General features: G+C 42.6%; 2 protein-coding genes across 2 annotated transcripts in view; both read left to right on the forward strand.

Moving 5' to 3' along the window:
* Positions 1–22,465, forward strand: part of LOC120926643 (CGRP receptor component) — a 57,640-nt gene that overhangs the window by 10,756 nt on the left and 24,419 nt on the right. The window lies entirely within an intron of this gene.
* Positions 332–2,902, forward strand: LOC120926642 (E3 SUMO-protein ligase ZBED1-like). The gene is made up of 2 exons (XM_040336766.1): positions 332–2,225; positions 2,430–2,902. Exons 1-2 carry the CDS (start codon positions 1,692–1,694, stop codon positions 2,823–2,825), a joined length of 930 nt encoding a protein of 309 aa, XP_040192700.1. The 5' UTR covers positions 332–1,691; the 3' UTR covers positions 2,826–2,902.

Genomic DNA, 22,465 nt, shown 5'->3' on the forward strand with positions numbered 1-22,465 from the left:
TCCACCATCGCCGCCACCTCACTGTAACATCATCCACCATTGTCGCCACCGCCATGGTGGATCCATGGTGGATGTTACAGTGAGGTGGCGGCAATGGTGGATGATGTTACAGTGAGGTGGGGCAATGGTGGATATTATTACAGTGGGGGAGATGACGTGGATATTACAGCAGTGGGGAGATGTCTGGATATTACAGTAGTGGCGGGGGAGATTGTGGATATTACATAAGTGGTGGGGGAGAATGTGGCTATTACAGTGGGGAGTGGGGACTATATGATGGTGGAATTTTCACAGGTTCATGCAAATTCAAATAACTGCAGCGTTTTGTACGTTTATCCAAATTGACTTTTAGGTTATCCATATTTTTTTTTTTTTCTAATTTTTTGTATTTATGGTGTTCTTGTCAATTCATGCGTTTACGTCGGTCGTTCACTATTGTAATATTACGTTTAGCGCAATCCTATTTTTTTTCTATATTTTATTCACTGTATTGGGGTTTTGCAGAAGGATTGCTGCTTCCACTGAGTTTTAGGTAATTTTTGTGGACAGCCGCCGGCTGCACAAGATTGCTTCTAGGTCTTAGCGCAGTTTCTTTCCTTTTTTCCAGGTGAGCTTCCCTGACTGGCGAGTCGAGCGACTGACTGCCCACTGTGCCCAGTGTTCTGCTCCTCCAGGCTACCGAAGCACCTCCACATCCTGCCTCTACTTTGGCAAGGAATCAGTCCACACACACACATAGTGTGGTCATGGCGAGCGGAGGAACGGAGGAGCTTGAAAGCCCCGCGTCGTTTAAATCTCCTGTATGGGATCATTTTGGCTTCCCTGTGAAATATGATCATGAGGGAAAGAGGATGGTAGATAAAACCATGACGGCGTGTAGGCACTGTGGCACAAGAAAGCCATACGATAGTGGAAACACGTCAAGTATGGCCACGCATTTGAAGCGTCATCACCCCGGTGTTCCACTGACAGTCACAGGAGTGAAAACAAAAGCTGTTCAGCAACCACTCATCACCGCAGCATTTAAACAGCCCCTCATTCCACAATCGGACCGGGCTAAAGCCATTACAAAAGCGATCGGCGTGTTTATGGGTGCAGATATGAGGCCATATTCCATTGTGCAGAACGAGGGCTTTAAGCACATGCTTAAAGTGCTTGAGCCACGTTACAACATCCCGTCGCGCATCCACTTCAGCGAAAAGGTTGTGCCAGAACTTTATGAACAGGAGAAGAAAAAAGTCGTGGATGAACTATCCCAAGCATCGTCTGTTGCGCTCACGACAGACGGGTGGACGTCCAGGGGAACAGAGAGCTATATAACAATAACCGCTCACTTCATCACGGCAGACTGGGAGATGAGAAGTCCGGTGCTGCAGACACGCCCCCTCTACGAGAGTCACACAAGCGCTCATCTTGCGCAGGTGCTGACAGAAGCGGTGGACGAATGGAAGCTAAAGAGGCCCAGTACCAATATCCCAGTCACAACTGACAATGCCAAAAACCAAGTTAATGCCGTGATTGAGGCAGGACTGGGCCCACAGATAGGGTGTTTTGCACATGTCGTAAATTTGGCATCTCAAAAGGGAATCTCTGTCAGTAGGATGGACCGCCTCCTTGGGAGGATCAGGAAGGTGGTTTCCTATTTCCACCGAAGCACAACAGCTGCCCATGTGCTTAAAACAAAGCAATAAATGCTAAAGCTGCCTAAACACAAGCTCATAAATGATGTGCCAACCAGGTGGAACTCCACTTATGATATGCTGGAGCGTTATCTGGAGCAGCAGGCAGCTATATACTCTGCACTGACTGACAAGACCCTAAAGAAAATTGTCAAGGACATCATTACCCTGTCTGATGATGATGTGAGAGTGGCAGAGGAGGTCCTCCAGGTGCTTCAACCCCTCAAGATGGTAACATCTCTTCTGAGCACTGAAAGTTCACCATCTGTATCGATGATCATGCCCCTAAAAACAAGGATTCTACAATCCATGGCTCCAGGTGTGGAAGACAGCACCATCACACAAGATGTCAAGACTGCCATTAGAGAGGACCTGCAGCCCAGATACACTTCACCCCCTACTCTACAGGACTACCTTCACAGATCTACTGCCCTGGATCCAAGGTTAAAGTCCCTGTCTCACATGGACCCTGCCCTACGCCAGAGGACATATAGTGACCTCACCACCGAGATTGTGAGCAGTCTGGGCACTAAAGACTGTGATGAGGTAAATAAAGAATATTCTTTAAAAATGATAAATTTTAATCTAAATACATTTTTTTTTTTTTTGTAATAATGGCTTTTATTAAATGTTGTTGTTTTCATGTTTCATAGACATGAAAAATGTGGCAATAATATTTCCACATTTTTCATGTCTATGAAACATGAAAATTAATAATAGGTTTAATTAATCAACAATTTTTTTGTGCAGGGTCAAGCTCAAGCTGCAGAGCCAACAGGAGCAAACTTGGACTCATCATCTCCTCCACAAAAGAAGTCGGCGATGGCAGAGCTTTTTGGAGAGACCTTTGCCAGCAAAGACAACAAGACTTCTGCTGACATCATCAAAGAGGAGGTGGAATCCTATCTGCTGGCAGCAAGCGGCATTACAGTGGATGGTGATCCGATGACATGGTGGAAAAGCAATGAGTGTAAATACCCTCATGTTGCCAAGATGGCAAGATGCTATCTCGCTGTGCCAGGCTCTTCAGTTCCTTCTGAGAGGGTGTTCTCAACAGCAGGGGACATAGTGACTGCACAGAGGTCCACACTCTCCCCAGAGCATGTAGACATCCTTGTCTTTTTGAAAAAGAATTTGAAATTATAAGCTCAGGAATGCTTTGCTTTCTTTCTTTTATTCTTCTTTGATGTGGACATATTAGGCTTTCACTATCCATGTTTCAAGGAAGAAGATATGTTGCACTTTTAGTTATTTTTGGCTCTTTGCCCATTGGCCCATGTCTCAAGGAAGAAGACATGCCTTTATGTTGCACTTAAAGTTGTTTTTCATTATGTTAAAAAGAAGATATTATGCCTTGTGCACTGTAACTTGATTTTATATAATTTCAAAGTAATTTAAGAGTGTTAATAAACAAAAAGACAAAACTTTTGTTTGTCTTGTGTTTTTTTTTTTTTTTACTGATCCGAAAATGATCCGATCCGTGACTCCCGATCCGAGGATCGATCCGATCCGTGAGTTTTTTGATCCGTTACACCCCTATATATAATCTATATCTCTATATCTCTATCACTCGCACTATGGGCCAAAGTGTCTATTTTGTGTGGCCACCATTATTTTCCAGCACTGCCTTAACCCTCTTGGTCAAAGAGTTCACCAGAGCACAGGTTGCCACTGGAGGAGTCGTCCACTCCTTCACCCCTCCATGATGACATCACAGAGCTGGTGGATGTTGGAGAACTTGCGCTTCTCCACCTTCCGTTTGAGGATGCCCCACAGATGCTTAATAAGGTTTAGGTTTGGAGACATGCTTGGCCAGTCCATCACCTTTACCATCAGCTTCTTTAGCAAGGCAGTGGTCGTCTTGGAGGTATGTTTGGGGTCATTATCATGTTGGAATACTGCCCTGTGGCCCAGTCTCCGAAGGGAGGGGATCATGCTCTGCTTCAGTATGTCACAGTACATGTTGGCATTTAGGGTTCCCTCAATAAACTGTAGCTCCCCAGACCATGACACTCGCACCACAATGCTTGACACACTTGTCTTTGTACTCCTCACCTGGTTGCAGCCACACACGCCTGACACCATCTGAACTAAATGCGTTTATCTTGGTCTCATCGGACCACAGGACATGGTTTCAATAATCCATTTCCTTAATCTTGTCTTCAGCAAACTGTTTGCAGGCTCAGTTTCTTGTGGATCATCTTTAGAAGAGGATTCCTTCTGGGACGACAGCCATGCAGACCAATTTGATGCAGTGTGCAGCGTATGGTCTGAGCACTGACAGGTTGACCCCCACCCCTTCAACCTCTGCAGCAATGTTGGCAGCACTCATACATCTATTTCCCAAAGACAACCTCTGGATATGACGCTGAGCACATGCACTCATCATCTTGACCATGACGAGGCCTGTTCTGAGTGGAACCTGTCCTGTTAAACCGCTGTATGGTCTTGGCCACCATGCTACATCTTAGTTTCAGGGTTTTGGCAATCTTCTTATAGCCTAGGCCATCTTTATGTAGAGCAACAATTCTTTTTTTTTTTTCAGATCCTCAGAGTTCTTTGCCATGCGGTGCCATGTTGAACTTCCAGTGACCAATATGAGGGAGTGACAGCTATAACTCCAAATTTAATACAAAAGTCTCATGACACCGGGGAGGGAAAATGGCTAATTGGGCGCAATTTGGACATTTTTACTTAGGGGTGTACTCACTCTTGTCAGCGGTTTAGTTTAGTTTTTAGCCAATAATGGCTGTGTTGTTATTTTGAGAAAACCGCAAATTTACACTGGTTTACAAGCTAACCTGTACATGCAATGCTTTACATTTTAGCAACGTGTAATTTCTTCAGTGTTGTTACATGAAAAGCTATAATAAAATATTTACAAAAATGTGAGGAGTGTACTCACTTTTTTGAGATACTGTATATATTTTAATTCAAACATTTTTAACTTTTGGCAATAACAAAGATTTGGTCTGCAGAGAGAGAGATCATTTTTCCCCTGTACAAATCAATAGTAAGATCTCATCTGGAATATGCAGTTCAGTTTTAGGCACCAGTTCACAAATAGAATACCGGGGAACTGGAGAAAGTGCAGAGAAGGGCAACCAAACTGATAAGAGGCATGGAGGAGCTCGGCTATGAGGAAAGATTAGAGGAACTGAATTTATTCTCTCTTCAGAAGAGGAGATTAAAGCGGTGTTTACCATATAAAGAAACGTCTGCTTTTCGGATTACTCCCCCCCCCCCCCCCCCCCCCTCGGGTGCCACATTTGGTACCTTTCAGGGACGGTGGGAGAGCAGATGCATGTATAATGCAGGCATTTGCTCCCACTTCCCGGCATCGATAGCCGTAGTATCCGCGGATATCTATGCCCAATCCGCCCCCCCCCCTGTGTTCTGGGAGACACACGGGTCCCAGAAGACAGCAGGGACCCATTCAGATTGCGTAGTGCGACTTGCGCATGCACAGTAGGGAACCAGGAAGCGAAGCCGCAAAGCTTCACTTCCTGATTCCCTTACCGAAGATGGTGGGAGCAGCACCCGAGAGCCGATGGACAGATCGGCTTCAGGTGCCGACATCGCGGGGGCCCTGGACAGGTAAGTTTCCATATTTTAAAAGTCAGCAGCTGCAGTATTTGTAGCTGCTGACTTTAAAAAGCTCCCAAACTATTTTTTTTTTTACTAGTAATGGTGGCGATCTGCGTTTTTTTTTTTTTTTTTTTTATCGTGACTGCGACTTTATGGCGGACACTTTTGACACATTTTTGGGACCATAGTAATTTTTACAGCGAACAGTGCTATACAAATGCAGTGATTACTGTGAAAATGACTCTGGCAGTGAAAGGGGTTAACCACTAGGTGGCACTGAAGGGGTTAAGTGTGCCTAGGGATGTGTGCTTAGGGATGTGTAATAACTGTAGGGGGATGGGCTATGTGTGACCCGACAGTGATCACAGCTTCCGATTACAGGAAGCTGTGATCCGTGTCCTGTCACTAGGAAGACAGGGGAAATGCTTGTTTACATCAGCATTTCCCCCTTCTTCCTCACCATGACACAATCGCGGGTATTCCCGTGGACATCGAGTCCGCGGGTATTCCCGTGCACATCGAGTCCGCGGGAACCGTGGTCGGAGTCGCGGAGCTCCCAGTGGCGCGCGTCCACAATTCCGGCTTCTTAAAGGGGATGTATATATACGTCCTTCTGCCTGTCCGTGCTATGCTGTCGACATATATAGTCATGCGCTGGTCGGCAAGCAGTTAAGGGGGATATGATGAACATGTATAAATACATCAGTGGTTCATATAGTGAACTGGGTGTTGAGTTATTCACTTTAAGGTCATCAGAGGACAAAGGGCACTCTTTGCATCCAGAGGAAAAGAGATTTCATCTCCCAACTACGGAAAGGTTTCTTCACAGTAAAAGCTGTGAAAATGTGGAATAGGCTCCCTCCCTGAAGAGCTGGATCTGAATCTCGGTAGATTGTTTTTTGGAAAGGCCTGGAATCTTTCCTAAATGTACATAATATAACTGGATACTAATATTTATAGGTAAAGTTGATCCAGGGAAAATACAATTGCCTATTAGGGTTCTTTTTTTTTTTTTGCCTTTCACCCAGATTAACTGTGGGTATAGGATTGTGTCAATTGCATTATGATATTGTGTGTGTTTAAATACATTTATTATATATATATATATATATATATATATATATATATATATATATATATATATATATATATATATATATATATATATATATATATATATATATATATATATATATATATATATAATTAAAAAAAGTTTTTTATTTGCTTGTGTTTTTTTCTTTTTTTTTGTTTCTATGTTGGTTAAACTGGATGGACTTTTTCAACCAGATTAACGATGTAACTGCAACATGGTGGTTAACAGGGAGGTAAAGACTTCATCAATCAAGATTTAATATCCCACCCCGATTGTGTTCAGTTGGTTAGCATGAAGGAAGAGAGGGAGTGGGCTGTCATTTAACACTATGTATATGCCCACATGTGTGATTCTATTGTCACACTGGCTTCTTAGTTATGATAGGGAGGCAATGCTCAGGGTAGAAATACACTGAAAACTGAGCTTGTGCACTAACTGCCAACACTGCTCTGTGAAATCCCCATCTGCAGTGGGGACATGGACAGGAAGGGGAGACCAACAACAGCAGGATCAACCAGGTTTTTGTTTTTTCCGGAATTTGAAAATGAATCCCATAGTGACTGAGTGAGTACACCATTTATTGATAGTTTTTTTATGATGTGGGTTTAATGGACAAGAAAAAAAAACAATATTGTGAAACAAATACGGGCCAGTAGTAAACCAAAGAGACTCTCCTCTCCAAGCAGCTCTGCCCCCTGCCACTCCAACCCAGGTTGTCAGATAACCTGAGCCGTCCATGCACACTGGCCAGAAACAAAAATAGAAGCTGCTACACTCTGGACATATCACAAACATCCATGGTAGTGACAGTCCTGTAGGTTCTAGGGCAGTAGGCCAGAGACTGTCGCTGCCATATCTGTGGATGGTTTATACAATAAACACGCACATTGGTGATATATCCAATGTACAGCAGCTTTTCTTTAAAAATCTGGGACAGTATTTAAAAAGTCTGTAAAATGTAAATGCTTTTCTCTACAGCAGTGGTTCTCAACCTGGTGGTCGGGACCCCCTCGGGGTTCGAATGACGATTTGCCAGGGGTCATCGAATCCCAGGCTGTTCCTGAAGCCCGCACCGCTCTCTCAGCCTTTTCATGGCTGCCCAGCAGGGCTGTTTCTGGAGCCCGCGGCCGCCCCCTCAGCCTCTTCCTAGTCACTCGTTCAGTTCATGGCATGGATGGGGGGCGGAGACTAGAGGTCAGCTGAATAGTGAGGAATGTGAACTGGGAGGGGCTGGAGGAGACCCATCTCCTGATTTCGGCATAGGGGTCACTCACTGTGAGACACCACAGAGCTGGAGACACAGTGAGTAACATTGCCTGTGATTATAGTTGCCATTAAAAGTCCCCACTACAGTTCTCAGATCAGCAGATGACCTTGATCACGAGCACCTATGTTGGCTGATCAGAACTCCCTCCAGCAAGGCTACGCTTTCCATTCCCTATGCACCCCCCTCCCCCCAACAAGGAGTAAGAGAAGGAATAAAGAGAGAATGCATGGAAGGGAGAGGAAAAGAGGGGGAGTAACAACGAAAAGGGGAGAGAAAGAATATAAGGGAGAACAAGAAAGATGGCTAGAGAGAGAGAGAGAGAGCGATGGGGGGAAAAAAAACAAAAGAAATTTGGATATAGAGATAAAAGGGAAGGAGAGGAGAACAAAGAGAGAGAGTGGTACATCCTAAAATGTAGAGTGGAAGGCACTCGGAGAACGCTAAATGTCCGTGGGTTTGGGGAGAAAATCACTTGCCACACTATGAAAATAATTTTTCTGTTGGGGGTCCCCGAAACTTGGGAAATTTTATCAAGGGGTCATGGCACTAGAAAGTTTGAGAACCACTGGTCTACAGTGGCAATGTTTTGTAACTGGTTGATTATTTCTCGTCTTATTTCTCATATTTTACCAATAGAGGGCACCACATGACTGCTAGCACACATCGATTATCACATTTGCTAGCAGAACCTGCTATACAATTTTTTTTTTTTTTTTTTACATATTTTTACAGTGTCCTTCAATGCAAAATAGAAAAAGATCTATGCAAGGTTCAAATAAAATATGCACTATTGTAATCAAACGATTCATACATTTTGAAGGAGAACTTTTTTTTTTTTTTTCTTTTAGTACAAGGGTTGGGAAGTGCTGCATTAAAAAATAAATCAGTAGTAGTGTTTGGGGAGTTATTTTGTGTTTTGGCACTTCTAAGTCACTGCAACGATAGCGTTGAAAAATGTGTTTTGTTTTGTTTTTTTTTTTTTTTTTTTTTTAATACAAAACATAATTGGCTGTATGTTTTAAAGTTTATTTATCAAATTTCAAAACACAAATTCAGTGTTGGTGAAAAAGGATTGAGTTTTTGGGACATTTACACGCTTTAGTAAAAGGAGAAAAAGTAGAACCCTGGTAATCTGAAAGTATATCCTATTTTTAATAAACCATATGATGGTGTCCATTTAGTTTAAGCTACACGGATTTGGGATTCCTACAGTTCTGAATCATTTGAGAAAGTAGTTTAGTGATGTACAATTAATAGAAAGTGCACTTTATTATAGAGGTCAATCGATGTGTTCTTCTCTGGCCGATGCCGATTTTTTTTTTTTTTTTTTTTTTTTTAATCGGGGAGGCCGATATATGGTACCAATTTTTGGCCAATATTTTAGGCCCTTTTTTCTTGCAAAACCAGCAGTATTGGTCCAGTGATCACGGTGGGACTGGCTCTCGCACCCACTAATGATAGGTAGCATTCCAAGTCATTGAAAGTGTACTCGCCCATCCCATATACATCTGTGTATTAATGTGACCATTAGATTGCAATTGGATCTAGGAGTGGCATTTTTTATTAAACCGGAGTTCTTTGTTCAGGTTCTGTCATGTTATGCACCTCTGTACCCCCCTCCTCCACAGCCACCTCTCTGTGTAGTGTACCCCCCCTCCTCCACACTGCCACCTCTCTGTACACCCCCCCTCCTCCACACTGCCACCTCTCTGTACCCCCTCCTCCTCCACACTGCCACCTCTCTGTACACCCCCCCCCCTCCTCCACACTGCCACCTCTCTGTACCCCCCCTCCTCCACACTGCCACCTCTCTGTACCCCCCCTCCTGCACACTGCCACCTCTCTGTACCCCCCCTCCTGCACACTGCCACCTCTCGGTACCCCCCTTCCTCCACACCTGTGTAATGTACCCCCCCTCCACACTGGCACCTCTGTTCACCGCCCCCCTCCTCCACACTGGCACCTCTCTGTAGTACAGAGAGGTGGCTGTGGAGGAGAGGGGGGTACAGAGGAGGAGGGGGGGGGTAAACCATTACTTCCGCGGCCCGAGTATAGTGTAGCAGCCGCGCCGCTGTGTTAATCGGCCTAACTTGCATAATAATTGGGCGAGGACGATTTCTTAAAAGCCAAATATTGTCTGATATGTCTGTCGACCTCATCTTTGTTATACCTTTTGTAAAGGTGTTGAATTTCATAGATTTTGTGCATATGGCCAGTTCTCATGAAGCTGAAAATAAATTTATATTCATCTGCTTTAAAATTGAAAACAGATGTACATTACCATCACATGATGTAAGGGTGCATCTTTGAACACATGATTTGTTTCTGTTTTCTGTTCCAGTAGATATCCACACTAGTCTTACTGTGCATTGGGGCTGATCTGTGAAAAGTGTTTTCCTATAGCAATGAGTCGGGTTTTATCTAGAATTCCCTGGGTAACAAATGAAGCAAGAGGTCTGGATGCCACAATAATATTTTTAGCCCAGATCTATTTCTTAAAATTTAGACAGCTTGTGTGAGACGATGAGCAACGTTTATGTGTTGGGAGGGGAAGGAGAAAGGACCTCATTGAGGAGAATGGCTGTTAGAGGATATGTGACTGTGGCGGGCAATGGATGTGGGCTGGTGGCCAAGGTTTAACCATTGATTTTGGAAGGCTGCTGTATAAAAATGTAGTGAAGAACTCATCAGAACAAGGAAATAAAACAATACAAACAATAAATGTGTATAATCATGCCTTATTATGTGTTCTCAAAAAAAAAAAAACACAATGTAAGTACTAGCAAAAAAAGTGCTAGTGCTCCAATAGAAGTGGAGGATAAGAAGTATACCGTTTTATGTGTTTTTACATATATATTAGTAAAACCTTGGTTTGAGAGCGCTTTGCAAGACAAGCAAAAAAATGTTCTTTGATATACAAGTAGTGTCATGTCACAACTGAGTATAAAAGAGGAGAGGTGCCTATAATGCCCGGTACTCGCGATCCGATTATCTGACGTTTTTTTGTATGCTAATCTCACGTCGAATCTGATGAGTTTACTAAAGTCACAAAAATTGTCGTACGGCAGAATAAAAAATCGGCGATGTCATGTGTTGTAATGCATTTGTATTGCATTTTCGAATGACAGCTGTACTGATTAAACGAAAATCGTACGATCTGGCATCGTACGAAAAAAATTTCCGTGCATGTCCGATAGAATAAAATCGGATGAACTGTCCTGATCGGCTCTGTACTAATGATCCGATTATCGTACGATCGTTTCGAAAACGGCATTTTTCGGATCGTGTGTACGGGGCTTTGGTGTAGCAATATGGTTATATTTAATGAAGGTACAACATTTAGCAACAAACTGCTACACTTAGAGGCGCCCCTCTTCTCTTTTTTATACTCTGTGGCTCCTGCTGTATTTTGCTTCTAATCCCCTTGTGGAGGCTGCCATTTGTGGATGGACATTTTATGATTACACAGCCTTTTACATTGCTATAATCTTTTTATATGGACTTAAAAACTGAAGGATTTATGAATTAATGTTTGTGGAACAAATCATTTGAGTTTCCATTATTTCTTATGGGGATATTTGCTTTGATATACAAGTGCTTTAGATTACAAGCATGTTTCTGGAACAAATTATGCTTTCAATCCAAGGTTTTACTGTGCGTGTAGATTAGGGTTGTACCGATGCTAGTATCGGGACCGATACTGAGCATTTGCGCGAGTACTTGTACTCGCACAAATGCTCCTGATGCTTCTGGCGATACTTTTTTTTTTTTTTACTTACCTCGAGCAGGCCGAGAGTGGGCGGTGAGCGGGTGCAGAGAGGGGGTGGAGAGACGCGCAAAGATCATCCTCATTGGTATTTGTTTTCCTCACCTCGAGCGGGTGAAGAGAGGGGGCGGAGAGCGGCAGCTGAGAAGGGGTGGAGACTGAGCGGCAAAGATCATCCTAATTGCTGGTATTTGTTTTCGTCGAGTGGGTGCAGAGAAGGGGTGGAGAGCGGCGGAGATCGTGCTGCTAAATGATGAGTGGGGTGGAGAGTGGGCGGAGAGGGGCTGAGAGTGTGCTAATAGTGGGCGGAGAGCGGGCAGAGAATGGGAGGAGAGCAGGACGGACATCATAGCAGGCAGCCCTGTAAGCAAGCAAGTAAGATTGTGTGAAGTGAAGTGATTCAAGCTGAATGAATAGTTGAAAACTGTCTACAGTAGTGCACACTATCACAGTTGCAAGCTATGTGTACTGTAGTTGCAAGAAGTAATTGCGTGCCGTGTGTCACTGACTGTCTAGCATTGCATGTTCTTTCTGTCAGTATGGAGTCACATAAAAAAATAGAGCATTATCAATTGTACTTTAGGAATGCATAGTTTTATTCTAAATAACGTTATTATTCATTTAAAATAAATTGATCAATTTATGTAGATTTGTATTTTATTTTAGATCCGATTTTTTTTTTTTTTTTTTTTAGCAAAGTACAGTTTTTTGATTAAGCTCAGCAAGCATGGCCCAGGGGGAGGGGGGGGGCTGTCTTTCTCTCATGAATAAGAAGATAAGAATTAACTCTTAAGGAGGACAGTGCCACCCGCTGACAGTTATTCTGTATTACACCTATAGTGCTTAATTGAAGTTTAAAATGCAATGTTAAAAGTATCAGTACTTGTACTCTGTCCTAAAAAAGTGGTATCGGGACAACCCTAGTGTAGATGGATATGGATATAGAGAGATATATAATTTTGTTTAGTGCGGGGGCACATGAGGCGATAAAGGCAAGGGAGAAAGATTAATGCAAGAATAAGAGCACACTGATTTAATTAAAGACAGCTATATAATGTTTTTTTTTTTACTACACACATGACTTTATTAATGCATGTAATATTGTTTAGTGGTAGATATAAGGGTGACAGAATTCGTGCTGCACCATTTTTGTTTGGTTGAGTTAGAGCTGCACGATTCTGGCTAAAATGAGAATCACAATTTTTTTTGCTTAGAATAAAGATCTCAATTCTCGCGGTGTAACCTCTTCTTTCACATTATACAAAATAATTGGGCTAACGTCGCTATTTATTTTTTTAATTCATTAAAGTGTATCTTTCCCCAAAAAATTGCGTTTAAAAAAATGCTGCGCAAATACGGTGTGACAAAATATTGCAACAACCACCATTATATTCTCTAGTGTCTCTGCTAAAAAGAATATATCATGTTTGTGTGTTCCAAGTAGTTTTCTAATGATTTTTTTTACTTGTAAGCAACAAATGTCAGAAAAGGTTTGGTCTTTAAATGGTTAAACTTCCTTCATCTACAAGCTGGAGTTCTTCCTTTGATAAAAGAATGAAAAGATACTTTGTTTCCACTTATTTAAGTGTTGGCAGGCTGCCTGGATTTTGTTTTTCTAGCTGTGAGAACTCTCTGCACTTGTTAGAAAGATCGTGATGTGGTGTTTTGAAGATCAGGAAGGGGAAAAGATTGCGATTTTGATTCTTGGGTTGAGTCTTTTATGCACATAAGCTGTGATTATTACAATGTCAGTTTTTCACTATTATACTTTTAGCAGGGTAAGAAGTTTTGTCTTTTTTTTATACTGATTACTATCCTTTTCACTCTAAGACCCTGAGAAAGAGGTAGGGTGTATTTAGACAAGTGTGAGGATTAATGTTTGCAGCATATTGACAGAGGTTTGCAGTAAAATTGAGGAGCATATTGAGAATTATCCTACATTGAGCATTCTCTATTTCACTGTAATTTGCAAAATACAAAAGAAATGTCATTTATGATCTGTTATACAGTATATTCATATAGGAAATTGTGACCAAATTCTGGACAGTCTTTCAAAACGCCAATTTTTTTAGTCTAATCACTAAATGTGTTTTATAGACGCTGCAAACAATGTGTTCAAGGTTTGTCCTGTGTGCAAGGCTTGTCCTCTTGCAATCAATAATTCACTTTTATCTAACCATTAAAGAAGTATAGCCAAGGCTATTTTGGCTATATTTTTCCTGGGTATCACAGGAGCTTCCTTGCTAGCTCAGCACCCAATCCTTTCTCAGGACAGGCTTAGGCCTCATACACCCGATCAGTCCAAACCGATGAAAACGGACTGAAGTCCATTTTCTTCGGTCCAAACCGACCGTGTGTACGCCCCATCGGTCTGTAGTCCTTCAGTCCAGAAACCGAGAACTTGCTTTAAAATTGGACCGATGGACGCCTGACCGATGGGTCAAAAGCGACGGTTAGTACACAAAAGCATCGGTTCCAAACCCGCGCATGCTCAGAATCAAGTCGACACATGCTTGGAAGCATTGAACTTCATTTTTTTCAGCACGTCGTTGTGTTTTACGTCACCGCTTTGGACTCGATCGGTTTTTGAACTGATGGTGTGTAGGCACATCAGACCATCAGTCTGCTTCATCGGTGAACCGATGAAACTGAACTTCAGTCCGTTTTCATCAGTTTGGACTGATCGTGTGTACAGGGCCTTAGAATCGGCCATAGCAGAGTAGGAAAGTCAGACCAGAGCCAGTTGAGGCAGATGCCTTTTAGCCCACCACTATATTTTTATGCAGTAAGAAGAAACTGAAGCACCCATAGGAAACCTGTGCAAACACTGGGAGAACTTGCCTCAACAAACCTCATGATTGATGTCCCAAAAGACTTTTTTTTTTCAGTTTTGGGTAGAGTGATGAGCGATTTAGAACACTTGTCAGTTTTTATTGCTGTCTCTGCCCCCCGTTAAGGTTCACCCTCTCTCTATTTGCACTTTTTCACCATTCTCATTGAAAGTAAATAAAAAAAATCCCAAATTTTGGGTTGTCCACAGAAAAGTAATAAGTGATAGAGGGGAAAACTTCCAATGGGGACACTAGTTCTGGTGACCTGGGAGTTCCCAAGGAATTCAGTTCATTTGCAGGGATTTCCTCTCGCTTCCTGTTTGGCTATGGGACAGGAAGTGAGAAATCTCCACAGATGGTAAAAATAAAAAAATCTGACATTGGTTGTAACCCTCCCTTGCTCTATCCACAATTGAGGGGAAACAAATCTTTTTGCCTAAAGTTATACTTTTAAGAGTGCAAACTACTCCACCGCTGTGTTGGTCCAGCTACCAAAGTTTTTGTATATTCTGTATCCAATTACCTGTGTTTTTATGCTATTTTTTTTATTACATTTTTTTCTTCCTCTGCATCTCAGGCTGCCGCAGTGAGTCATTATCACAGATTTATATCTACAGTCATCACTATGATAGTGCCATATTGCAACAGCGGTGTTGGGTGGAATTCCTGTTTCAGCAGTGCATACAAGATGAGACAGATTTCAGATGTGTCAGGCAGTAGAGTTGAGACTACCTGGTATACTAATTGGAGTCCAAAGAATAGATATATCGGAGTTTGAGATCAGACCTCCATATTGTATTTGGGGGCTAATAAAACCAAGGAGTGGGTTTGCAGGAAAGAAAATTTATTTTTTATTTTTATTGCCAGACACAACTTTTTCTACAGTTCATGATTGGGTTATACTGCCATCTCCAGGAGTAGGACATAAGGTACAAAACAAAAGCCTAGGCTCCTGCTGATAGCCAAACCCCTTACGTCACAAGGAGCTTAGTGAAATAAATACTCCCAACATATATGGTCAACAGCCAACAAAAACAAAACAGTGGGTGCTATGTCTATCAATAAACTCAGAAAAAAAGGATTTTACAATCGGTAAAAAAAAAAGATATTTTCATTTATTTTACTCCTCTTGGAAGTTCTGAATGTACTTTTGTATCCTTTTTTGAATAAAATAAAATCCCTTTCTCTGAATTGAGGAATGCAACTTTATATTATGTTCACAAGTTAGTCATACAAGGTTTAAATTAAGGTTGTCCCGATACCACTTTTTTAGGACGGAGTACAAGTACCGATACTTTTTTTCATGTACTCGCCGATACCGATTACCGATAATTTTTTTTAAATGCAGCCATGTTCCCCTCAAATGCAGGCTTGTCCCCAAATGCAGCCTTGTCCCCAAAGAGAAAGCCAAGCCCCCTCTGCTCCACTCCCATCCCCCCCGCCACCTAGTTGATCATCGCGGGGAACATTACAGCTTTCATTTTAATAGCTGTGTGTTCCCCACCGGGCCTCGCCATATATAGCCCCTCCCCCTTGTCCGGGCACTTTGAGAGACAGATCACCCATCCAATCCTGGAATGGGTGATCTGTCTATCAAAGTGCCCGGACAAGGGGGAGGGGCTATATATGACAAAACGCGGCGGGGAACACACAGCTATTCAAATGAAAGCTGTAATGTTCCCCGCGCTGATCAACTAGATGGTGGCGGGCTTGGTTTTCTCTTTGGGAACTAGACGGCGGCAGCAGCTCTTCACCCGCTCTCCACCCGCTCTGTAAAAAAAAATATCGGTGAAGCATCGGGAGCATTTCTGGGAAATACAAGTACTCGTGCAAATGCTCAGTATCGGTCCTAATACCGATACTAGTATCAGGACAACCCTAGTTTAAATTATGCATGTTTTTGCTATTGCCCTATAGAGGGTTTAGGCACTGATTTTGGGCATCCCAAAATCTGTGCCTAACAGAACAGAGAAAGTTATGTTCAAAAGCGTGAATAGTGAAATAGGAAAAATTGCTAAAGCCCAATTGTAGGAATTAGAAAAATGCTGTCCCTTGCAATGGAGTGTCCAGAAGTTCTGGATTGTAAAAAAAAAAAAGACGATGACTCGCCTAGGTGGATGCAGTATCGATGCTACATCGGTCCCCTGCTGGCTCTAAAACCGAGAACTGATCTGATCAAACACTGCTGATCACTCATTTCTCTCTCCCTGCTCTGAGCAGAGAGCTGTGACTGTCAGCTACCAGCTCTCTGCTTTCCCCTCCAACACTCACTGAAGAACTGGGCTGTGCAGGAGGCGAGAGTGGCTGGCTCAGGCTCTGAATGGACTACTGGATCTTTCCTGATCCTGGACCAGCTGAGTGACAGCTGATGGCGGGCTTAAGCCCACTGTCAGGTTAAATTATATAAATTATTATATTTTGCCATACTTCTTCACATTCTCAGTATTTCTACGGGAAGCTGAACAGACATTTTTTTTTTCTTTCCCTATTGCCTGCTCCAGCGCTCTCCTGTTCTTCTCAAAACTTTTGTCTGTGGGAAGTTCCTCTGCATCATCGGGTACAATGCAGGGCTATTAAAGCGATTTGTAAACCCTTGTGTATTTTTTTAAAATAATAAACATATACTTACCTCCACTGTGCAGTTCATTTTGCACAGTGTGGCCCTGATCCTCCTCTTTTGGGGTCCCCCAATGGCACTTTCCGCTCCAACTCTCATCAGAGAAACGCGCTCCTTAGTCCAGCATTTGAGCGTCATTGGATTTTATTGCAGCGCAGCCATTGGCTCCCGTTGCTGTCAATCTATCCAATCAAGAGCCAAGAAACCCGGGCAAAGAGGGAGAGCGCGTCTCCTGCCGAGGGAACCAATGGGCTCAGGTAAGTAAAACGGGTGGGCTGGGGGGCCTGGTCACTGTCAGAAGTTTTATCACCTTGATGCATAGGATGCATTAAAGCGGTAGTTCACCCACAATCCCATGATGTTACCATCGAGACAGGCATTGTAGCGCGAGCTACAGTATGCCTGTCCCGATTTTTTTAACCCCGTACTCACCTCGTAGTCGTCCATCGTAGATTCCGGCTCCCGCGGGGAATGGGCGTGCCTATGGAGAGGGAGGATGATTGACGGCCGGCCCTGGCACGTCACTCTCCCCGAAGACAGCCGGAGTAGGTCTCGGCTCTTCACGGCGCGTGCGCACAGGCTATGCGCACGCGTCGTGAAGACCAAGCCTATTTCGGCTATTTCCGGAGAAGCGTGACGCGCCAGAGCCGGCCGTCAATCATCCTCCGTCTCCAGAGGCACGCCCATTCCCCGGTATCTTCGATGGACGACTACAAGGTGAGTATGGGGGGAAAAAATTCGGGACAGGCATACTGTAGCTCGCGCTACAGTGCCTGATTTAAAGGTAAAAGAAAAAAAATTTTTTTTTTTCCTGTCGATAGGGTGAACCCCCGCTTTAAGGTTAAAAAAACATGAGGGTTTACAACCCCTTTAACCCTGCATTATAAGTAGAGGGGGATGAGCATGCAATTGCGTCCATGAGCAGTTTAGAGAGGAGACTGCAGGGGACTGGTCACATTGCTGGAGCATGGAATAAGGTAAGCTTTTGTCTTCTGACACTCTTAGACTGTGCATACTAGCTCATTATGCCTTTCTCTTGTTGGGTTTTTTTTTTTAAAAATTGAGAGTTTACTTCCTCTTTAATGCTTGCATTGTGGGAAGGCCCCATTTTTTTGTTGTAATTGGAGTTGGGCTTTAAGATTTAAAAGCTCTGCATACCTTAACCATACAGCAAGCATAAAATTATTCATTTCTGCTGAAACACAGCATCCTTTCCATCTGCTCCCTAAAGCATCCTGCAGAGAAGGAAATATGAGTATGAAAGTCTACACCTACACTGCAGCTACTCGCAAAATCCCAAATGTCAGCAGAGACGTGAATCCCATATTAGTAGCAACTATCGCTAGTCAGGTGACAAGCTTCTCTGCACACAATGAGATTACCAGGGATTACCACACATCATTAAAGATTTCTTCATGCCTGTAGCATTGAAGTATCAAACCGCTGAGCATACTGCAGTTCTTTCCAAGAAATCGAAGGTAAAGAATACATTTCAACATGGAATGTACGTGTGCACAGAAGCAGGCATGACTTTCATAAAGATTTGTGCACTCATTTTTGTACACTGTTTCTTAAAGTGACACTAAACAATATCCTTATTCTCCAAGAAGAATACATATACATCCACTGCTAGTGGCCATGTAATCATTTTTTTTATAAAATCGTTTCTTGCTGTGTTCTGCTTCCTTGTAATGTCTTCAATGAGCTCCCAATCTTCTCCTTCTCCACCGCACTTCTGTTTGTTTGAAATGAGTAGTGCATCTTGGTTGTGGTCATGTATACTGCTCTAGTCTATCTTGGGAGTGAGCAAGGGAGGGTGACTACATTCCTACTCTAAACAGAAATCTGATTGCAGCAGAAGAAAAAAAATTAAAGGCTGAGAGCAACAGAAGGTAAATTTTTGTATTACGAATATACACTATACTTAACCGCTTGCCGACCAGCCGCCGTCATTATACTGCGGCAGGTTGGCATAATCCCTGAACCGCCTGCTGCACTGCAGGGGTGCCAATGCGCGTGGCCCGCGGTCGCGATGACCGCCGGCCATGAGCAATCAGGCATGAGAGGCAGAACAAGTGTGTGTGCACACATCCCTGTTCTGTGAGGAGAGGAAAGGCAGATTGTGAGTTCCTAAAAGCTAGGAACCATGTTCTGTAATTTCCTCCAGTCACTTCCATCCCCATATAGTTGGAACACACACTAGGGAACACAGATAACACCTTGATCGCCCCCTAGTGTTAACCCCTTTCCTGCCAGTGACATTTACACAGTAATCGGTGCATTTTTATAGCACTGATCGCTGTATAAATGCCAATGATTCCAAAATGGTTGAGAAAAGTGGCCGATGTGTCTGGCCATAATGTCGCAGTCCTGATAAAAATTACAGATCGCCGCCATTACTAGTAAAAAAAAAAAAAATAATAAAAATGCCATAAATCCATCTCCAATTTTGCAGACACTATAACTTGCAGCGCAAACCAATCAATGCATGCTTATTGCGATTTTTATTACCAAAAATATGTATAAGTATACATATCGCCCTAAACCGAGGAAAACAGTTGCTTTTTTTTTTTATTATTATTATAGCAAAAAGTACAAAATATTATTATTATTTTTTTTCTCAAAATAGACGCTCTTTTTGTTTATAGCGCAAAAAATAAAAACCGCAGAGATGATCAAATACCACCAAAAGAAAGCTCTATTTGTGGGGGGAAAAAAGAACACCAATTTTGTTTGGGTACAGTGTTGCACGACCATGCAATTGTCGGTTAAAGCAACGCAGTGCCGTATAGCAAAAAATGGCCTGGTCATTGAGCAGCCAAATCTTCCGGGCCGATTGGTTAAAGTGTCACTAAACCCACATTCTAAGAAACTATCAATAAATGGTGTATTACATGCTGTTCATACTCACTCGGTTACTAGAAGATTTGTTTTTTGTATTCTGCAAAAAAACTGATTGATCGTGCTGTTCTCTATCTCCACCTTCTGTTCATGTCTCCAGTTCAGCGAGGGATTTTGCAGCTAGTGGCAACTCTGCACATTCTCAGTTTTCAGTGAGTTTCTGTGCTGAGCATTTCCTCTCTAGCACATCTGCGACTAGTCACACGTGGCTGTATACACGGTGGTAAATGACAGCTGACTCTCTCCCTCTATGCCCACTAACTAGCTAAACACAATGGGGTGGGATATTACATGTAGATTGAGGGAGGCTTCACCTCCCTCTTATTCTAAGACACAGGCTGGAGGGTCATGGCACAACCTGTAATAAGTTACAATAGTGTACTGCGCGATAGACCTATAGATTAAAAAGCTGCATACACCACAATTTGACAAACATTGTGCATGATTATAGAAAGTGCTGCCCTATTCATGTACATTGATTTACAGTGACTTCTTCAGAAAGTGACATATATTGATCCGATAAATGGTGTATCATACATTTCTATCCAGATCGAACCATTCACTTATTTATGCAAGTTATAGTCTATACGTGACATCAAAAAGAAAAATGTTCATAAATATAAAAAACCCGACATGTATCAAGCTATTGATGGCAGAAAGCCTTTATATTCCAAAGACCACCACGGTGTGTAAGCCGTCACCTTATATAGGTTCAAATGCGCTTACTGGATAGTGTGGATTCAAATGTTAACAGTGTCAGATGGGCATCAGCTCTCCCAGACTTTAAAACTGTGTAGCAGATCCACCATTCGTTCCCACATCGGTCACGGTAAACTTCTCACTCAGTAGGTCGATTGTCATGGAAGCAAAAAGAATCTTCACATAGTGTAAAACCATGTATATTGAATTTATTAAAAGAATATAGCACTTGCAGCCAATAGGAAGAAAACGGGCATGTCGTTATAAAATCCAAATCGAACGCAGTTGTTGGATGAACATCAACTCTGATAAGATGTCATCTGGAGTATGACTATCCCATCTTTCACTGCGTTTTATATAGTAGTATCCATTATTAAAATCATTAATTCCTGATTGTCTTCTGTCAGTGACAATCAAAGGCTTTTTTTACATTTTGAGCATGTGACCAGCAGCAGAGCACTAGAAGCTCTTCCTGCTTATGTTTCCCTGCAGACAGGCTGGGAAAGAGCTGGGTCATGTGACAGCCCACTGGGGGGCGCGCGGCGGGTAACCACTGTCCCGGCGCATCGCCGAAGAGCCAATGCGTGTACCTGGCGGCCGCGATGTCCGCCGGGTACACGCGATCGTCGGTGACACAGCAGGTGACAGCAGGGACGTGGAGCTCTGTGTGTAAACACAGAGCTCCACGTGCTGTCAGAGGAGAGGAGACCGATCTGTGTCCCTTGTAGATAGGGACACAGCATCGGTCACCCCCTTCCCCCCACACAGAGCACACCCAGGATACACATTTAACCCCTTCCTCACCCCCTAGTGTTAACCCCTTCCCTGCCAGTCACATTTATACAGTAATTAGTGCATTTTTATAGCACTGATCGCTGTATAAATGTGAATGGTCCCAAATTTGTGTCAAGTGTCCGATACGTCCGCCGCAATATCGCAGTCTCAATAAAAATCGCAGATCGCCGCCATTACTAGTAAAAAAAAAATCATAATTCTGTTCCCCATTTTGTAGGCACTATAACTTTTGCGCAAACCAGTCGCTTATTGCGATATTTTTTTTTTTTTTTTTTTTTTTTTTACCAAAATAGGTAGAAAAATACGTATCGGCCTTAACTGAGAATTTTTTTTTTTTTTAAAATGGGATATTTATTATAGCAACAAGTAAAAAAAATATATATATTTTTTAAATTGTCGCTCTTTTTTTGTTTATAGCGCAAAAAATAAAAACTGCAGAGGTGATCAAATACCACCAAAATAAAGCTCTATTTGTGGGAAAAAAAGGACGTCAATTTTGTTTGGGAGCCACGTCGCACGACCGCGCAAATGTCAGTTAAAGCGACGCAGTGCCGGAAGCTGAAATTTCGCCTGGGCACGAAGGGGGTTTATGTGCCCAGTAAGCAAGTGGTTAACATTAATCCTAAAAAAAAAATACACATTACTAATAGAGGAAATGGGTGTTCTCTAAGGAGTGATGATGAGCACTTTTGATCATTAAGTGTTTTGGTATCGCACAGTTTTTCCAATTATTGATAACCTGATTTCCAGAGCCCTGTGGATGTTCTAAGTATAGAGTACAGCAAAACATATTGCCTTTCTGGCTCCCTGCTTGTTAATTAATCCCACACTAAAGCCATTAGAAAGATGAGAGTGGGAGGAATATGAATCCGTTTTGATTCATTAACTTGTATGTGTAAACTTCAAATTGAGCTACTGACTTCCTAAACAAAATACACAAGCACCCACCCTTACTAGGCACCATTGCCATTACTGCTGCTCAGATTGCCACTGTAAAACTACCAGGACTTTGAATTCTTACAAGTACTGCACTGCCGACTGCCTGAGATCATAGAAGAGGAAAGATCTACTAAAACAAGTGATAAACTGTTACAGTATGCTTGTATTGCAAGCCCACATGCACAGACAGATGTCATGCACATAGCATTTGTGAATTCTGAACTTGTTTAACTGATCGGACATATTTTATTACTGTGTACGATGCTGTCTTAATTTTCCATGCACAT

The sequence above is a fragment of the Rana temporaria genome, chromosome 2 (assembly GCF_905171775.1).
Source record: "Rana temporaria chromosome 2, aRanTem1.1, whole genome shotgun sequence".
NCBI lineage: Eukaryota > Metazoa > Chordata > Amphibia > Anura > Ranidae > Rana > Rana temporaria.

Bases quoted from the DNA above. Each gene is read 5' to 3' on its own strand.
- LOC120926642 (XM_040336766.1), top strand. From the start codon at position 1,692: ATGCTAAAGCTGCCTAAACACAAGCTCATAAATGATGTGCCAACCAGG. The intron at 2,226-2,429 runs GTAAATAAAGAA...TTTTTTGTGCAG, and splicing joins GCACTAAAGACTGTGATGAG to GGTCAAGCTCAAGCTGCAGA.